At 38.4% G+C, this 6,186-nt stretch overlaps 1 protein-coding gene across 1 annotated transcript; it reads right to left on the reverse strand.

The window, feature by feature from the left end:
* Positions 1-1,422: 1,422 nt before the first annotated feature.
* Positions 1,423-3,036, reverse strand: CCHR4.PART1H3orf80 (chromosome chr4.part1 C3orf80 homolog). The gene has a single exon (XM_044070921.1). The coding sequence runs from the start codon at positions 2,780-2,782 to the stop codon at positions 2,150-2,152; it is 633 nt and encodes a 210-aa protein (XP_043926856.1). The 5' UTR covers positions 2,783-3,036; the 3' UTR covers positions 1,423-2,149.
* Positions 3,037-6,186: the final 3,150 nt, after the last annotated feature.

Raw genomic sequence — 6,186 nt, forward strand, 5'->3', positions numbered from 1 at the left:
CCAAGCAGATCATATGGATTGTCTGGTCCTCCTAGTCTGTCTGTGCTTTCCTTGCTGCTGGAAAGCTAAAAATCCTAGTCAAGCAAGAGTTAACTTCTTTCCAGACCACTTATGAAAATTTGTCTCATGCAGTTTTAGATTCGTCTCACCATGTCAGCATTTCTTACCAGCAGCCTTTTCAAAAGCTGATTATACATATTCTCAGTACTCTGTTAAAAAAAATAAATAAATAACGTTTTAATACTGTCCCTTAGCTGTGCCCTCAACTTCAGGTCTGGCTATGGATCTCATAAAGTTTTTTTCTTTTCAAAGATACTAACCTCCTATTTCTTCTGTTCATTCATTGAAGGCGTTTTAAACTTTCTTCTCTGTTCCGTTTTTCTTTCTTTCCTCAAGTTTGTTGTTTCCTTACTCCTTCTCTGTATAGCAGCCTATTCTACAGACTTTACACCAGTTGTGTTAGTTACAGGTTTTTGCTGTTTTTCCTTCATCAGTATTTCTTCCATACTGATATCACTGCAGATAAAAAAACTCCAAAATTGCTTATTAAAGGGAATTAAAAAAACACACTTATAAAGTGTGACGTGATAATAGCTTTGATTCCCTGACAGTCATGCATTTTCCTGGGGAAATCTGTGGTCACTGGTCCTTCTCTGTAGTCTCTCACACTGCTTCCTTACCTTTAGGTCATCTGTAATGACTGCTCTTCCAGGTCCTGTTCCACATTTGTTAATGTTGTTACTCTATTTCCCATTCAATGGTGTATTCCTTCTTTTGGGTGTCATGATGGGTCTAGTTATGAGAATGAGCAATGCTTTTGGCTGCAGTGTTTGTCCTTCTGCTGTTCGCACTTCTCTAAGAACAACTGTAATATCATAGATGATTCCAGGAAATGCTGGTTATATACTCTTCCTTATGGGACATTGTGATGATCAGACTGTATTTTAATAGCTGGGAGCATTAATGCGTAACATAATGGCAAAACAAGAATGTTATATCAGGGCTCTATGAGCCTGCAGAAAAATTATTTAAATATGACATATAACATACAAAAACGACTCTGGTATGAACAACTGTTTTACTTCAGAGCAACGTATTTTATAGTAAGATAATATTTGTCAAAATAAACAGAAGGAGACTCATAAAATCTGTGCAAAGTGTGGCAAAGTTGAAGGGATTCAGTAATTTTCAATGCGAGACCTGGCAAAATACAAATCTGTTTTAGGAAATCACTTAACATTAAAATTTGAACTCCTGATCAGATATACGTAAGTGTAAAAATATTCACTTACTTTAATCTTTGAAAGGTTTTTTGCAAACTGGAATTCAGGCACACACATTACTGTCTGGAAGCTGTATTTGTAGCTGTATTTGTTCTACTAACTGAGTAGTTGCAAAGTGGATAAAATAAAATTAATTGTGATTACCTACTTGTAGACTATCTTTAAATTGCTTCCCCTGGTTTGTATATTAGACACAAATAATAAACTAAATCATTGTTTGCTGCTTTAAAAGGCAGCTGCAGCATAAATAAACAGCAAATAATAATTAAAAAAATCACTTACTGTACATATCAAAAAGTTTTCTAAAGTTGGATTTTAGGCACAAATTGCACACTGAACTGTTTGCTTTCTACCTGAGCAGGTAGTTGCAGGGTATTGCAACTTTATCATAAAGGCTATCATCCAGTTTCTGAACTCTTTAGGACTGCTTCATGCTTGTTGAGCTGGATTGATTGTAAACAGCTCTAAGCTATGCATATTCCATTAGTCACAACACATTTTTGTATGGTGTGCAAACATTTGTTAGTGTCAATAAGGGAAAAAGAGTGTTAGCACCAAGCAAGCCTATTCCTAAATGAAGTTTAAAAATTACAAGTTCTTCATCAAGCCGTATTGTTATTAACAACTATGTCACTTCTGCAGCTTTCTCCCAAACCAGCAAAAGAGTCAGAGAAACATTACAAACTTTAGCCAGCCAGTTCAGTCTCATCACCAGTATGTTTCCATTTGTTCTAAGCACTTTCCTTTTCTTATGTACAACAAAAACCCACTTGTAAGTAGGGAAAGCTGTCTCTGCTTTAATGCTTCAGTCAACAGAGTAGTGTGTGCTACAACACAAAGCAGTTCTTAAATAATTTTTCATGCGTTCATTGTCTGCTAGGGCTGTGTTGTTCACATCGGCTGTTACCTGCATGATCACTGTTTTCCACCTCAGAATTCACCACTTCTGGTCCTACCTGGACTTCGTCACAGGTTCGAGTCTCATTTGATGCAAGTGTCCGGAGTGTATCTGAGCTGGCACTCCGCATGGACTCTTCGTAGGTGGGGAGATACTTCACCTCTTCATAGCTGGGTAGGTGTAGAGCTGCAGGACCAAGAATCTCAAGTTCGTGTTGGGACACCATTATTCTGTCCAACAATGAATCCTGGGATGCACTGATGGAATCATTGTATAGTGCAGGACTCACTTGTTCTGTTCTGTTGTATCTGCGGGGTTGGGGGCATATGATCCGTTGTAGGAAGTAGCCAATAGCAAAAAGTACCCCCAATATCAGTAGTCCCGAGAGTTTTCTTAGCAGCCACCCCGCATTGTCCAGGAAGGCATGGAAGGGTAACTTACAGCATTTAATGTGGGTTTCTGTGGCATTGCTGATAAAGCAACAGCTTTCCCGCTCACCACAAACCAAATCTGCACAGTTCAAGGTGGCCCCAGTTTGTGGGACAGACAGACTTACCAGAAAAAAAGGCAACAGCAGCAAATCGGACAAGAGCTGGCACATTTTCAGATGGCTTCAAGTGGTGGCCTTTAGAAACCCTACTGGCACTGGCCAAAACAAGCAGGTTACCAATCTGAATTCTTACATCATGTTTTTACTGCATCCCAAGGATTGCAGGATCAAAGAGAGAAGCAACACAGGCAGCCTGACTGTGGATTGTTCTAAGGGGGAAGTCCATAGGGTCATGACTGAGATACATACCTGTATATGTATGCAATGACTTCAGATACAAAGAGACAGATGTGGAACTGTTCATTGGTTGATATTCCCAAAGCAGAGTCCCTCAGACAAACAATAGAAGCAGTTTGAATCATTTGCCATCAAAGTGTTTTCTGCTCTTCTTTCGTACTGTGCTCTCTCAGTAACAGGCAAAAGCTACTGCTATGTAAGAAACTTTCCCGGGATACTTATTTTTCACAAGCCTCATTAAAAATAGATGATGGCCAGCATAGCAGAAGCTTACTGCGCTGCTTTGATGCGGTTTTCCTTTCATCAGGGACTTCGCAAGTAGTGCTTTGTCTTTTTTAACTATCTGACTGCATTTTTGTGCATTTGCTTCTCTTAAATAAAACTGGAAAAATTAAGGTAGCCATTAGTAGTTACTTTGCCCTTCAAGTTTAGAACCCTGGATAATACTGGAGTATAACTGTTTTTTTTTTTTTTTTACATTTTGCTTCTCTAGCCATATCTGGACAACATGTTAGGAACCACATTTGAAGGACAGTGATGTAATGCAGCAGTTTGCCAAAATTATATCTCTTACTATGAGCAGCCAAACAATGCTTCTGTTTTTAAACATTGCCAGAAGACACATTCCAAATCTTCTGATTGCAGTTGGCCTGTTAGTAGCATGTTAATGTTTTTCCTGCTTATTGGAAGTAAATCCATGTATCACTGAAATGCTAAAGATGTTACTGCTGCACGTAACACTAAAAATGTACTCTATGGGATGTGTGTGTGTGTGTGTGTGTGTGTGTGTGTGTGTGTGTGTGTGTGTGTGTGTGTGTGTGTGTGTGTGCGCGTGCGAGTGCATGTGTCTGTGTGCATGCTTGTCTGTGTGTCTGTCTGTGTGTCTGCATGCACATGTATGCGTGCGTGTACATGTGTATTTCTGACTGCTTCTCTGTGTGTCTGCGTTTGTGTGTGTGTGTGTGTGTGTGTGTGTGTGTGTGTGTGTGTGTGTGTGTGTGTGTGTGTGTGTGTGTGTGTGTATGCAGGTACAGGGCAGGAGAAGGCCACTAAGTTTCTACAAATAAATACAACATCAGGAACTTCTTTGCAGATTAGCTGCTTTGATAAAAACATAGCCAGAATGATCCTTGAAACCATTTTTTTTTTTTTCTTTGAGTTTAGCATTAAACTGCAAAGAAATAAAAATTGACAAAATGACACATGACCTTTAAGATCATTTTTATTTATTTGCACTTTTAGTGGAATCAATGTTATTTTAAAAATGATAAGGTTGCAAATGCTATGGAAGTTGTCATATCTTGCATTACTTATCCATTAGTAGCCGATCATTTATTGGAGGTGCTTTCACTACATCCATTACTGTAGAAAATTGTAAAGATTTACTGTAGAAACATACACTAGGATGCATTTGAAAACAATAATGATGGAATGTTATCTACCCACAGGCATAAAACAGCTTTTTAGCCTGAGACTAACATCAGAATGAGTCAGTAGAATTTCAACCCCAGTGGCTTCGGGGTGTTTTCCATTGGAATTGCCCTTCTAGATTTGATTCAGAACAAAATCAATAATGAAGTAATCTCTAGGGAAAATGCTGAGTAGTGGAAGTATCTCAGCCAGAAATTCAAGACGTTCTTGCAGCATTTTCTGCCATAGTGTAATATTAACCCGTTTGCAAGTGTCCCTGGGGGAGGGTAGATCCTCACATCCTCTTTGGAGAAACTCCAGGTAAGAAATAAGAAAACATGATATTAATAGTTCGAAAAGAGTAATTACAGTACTCCTCAAGTACGTGAAAGGGATTCAACATTTTGATGAAATGGTGATCAAGCACACATATTAACTAAAGCTGAAAGGAAATTTTTTAAAGATAATTAATGTACTTAACATCACGAATCAGGTTCATAAAATATCACACACAGTAAATCTTTTACTATTCAGCTTTAGAATTTCTTTGAATTTCACTGACTTATAACAGAGAAGTGCTGAGAATGGAGCTCATTTGCACATGCCATACATATGATATAATGGTCTCAAAAGATCACTTTTTTAAAACAGGTGCAGTTGTGCTTTGTACTTTTCGGGTTGTATCTGCTGATTTCTGGTAAAATGTGACTTTACAAAATTAATGCAGAGCATTCATATTTGTAACCCTTTGTGCCATTTGCACTGAGCTATGTTGCATGTGTTCATAACTTCATAGGTTTTTACTAAGCATAGTGCCAACAAGAGCCTAAAGAAGCTCATCCACATCACCCAGTACTAGTGAGAGACTAAAAATGTCTCCCATTAAGAAGATTTTCCTCACATATCCCAGGTAAAAAATTGTGATCAATGATCCAGCCATCCAGACTGGTTTTAGATGTTGCTGGGGAAGTGCTCTGCTTGATATGTAAGGGCAACCTTTCCACAAGTAGGTTTTATATTGGGTGAGGCACCTGTCATTCCACCTGATGCTGTTAATATAATTGTACAGATTTAGGTGTGTAAAGCACATGTTTTCTTTATCACTAGTTTTAGTTGGCCGAATATGTTCAAAGAATGTGGGGTCATTCATAATATGGAAGGCTAAGAAGAGGTCACCCCCTCAGAAATCTATATGATACTGAGAAGAGGGACAAGACTTTTGGTCTATCATACCAGCTAAGTTTACTGACACTGAGATCTCTTTCATTTGGAAACATTGATGTCTGTCACATCGGTTAAGTGCTTAGTGAGGTACATGCTAAAGGGGGCATTATATTGATGGGCCTAAAAATGGAGAAATAAAGTGGGGCTGTAACTTCTTTGAATGTTGACGAGATACAGCAAAGGATACGTTCCGTGAGATAGACAGATTTTGTAACCACTACCGACAAATGGTGGTGAAAGGAAAGTCTGTTATAAGCATGGATGCTCAAGTTCCTAATGAAAGTATTGCATATCAGTGGAATATTTTCTGTATAGTAAGCACTAGTGAAGCTAGATTTACTAAAGTAAACTATGAAGCATTTTAGGGTAAATCCATTATTAGCCCTCCAAGAATTTGTTCTGTCCAGCCCTTCCTGAAGAATTTGAGTATCAGAATGGGATTTAATAACCAATCCCAGTCTGCGGTCATCAGCAAACTTAGTTAGCCATAGTCCCTACATATCAGCTTTCATGTCAGAAAAGGAACAAACTTGTACTACCTTGTAGAAAGGAGCATATCTTATTGTTACACCCAAAACAACTGT

This window comes from Protopterus annectens, chromosome 4.part1 (genome assembly GCF_019279795.1).
Source record: "Protopterus annectens isolate FY-2018-M chromosome 4.part1, PAN1.0, whole genome shotgun sequence".
In the NCBI taxonomy this organism is placed as follows: domain Eukaryota; kingdom Metazoa; phylum Chordata; order Ceratodontiformes; family Protopteridae; genus Protopterus; species Protopterus annectens.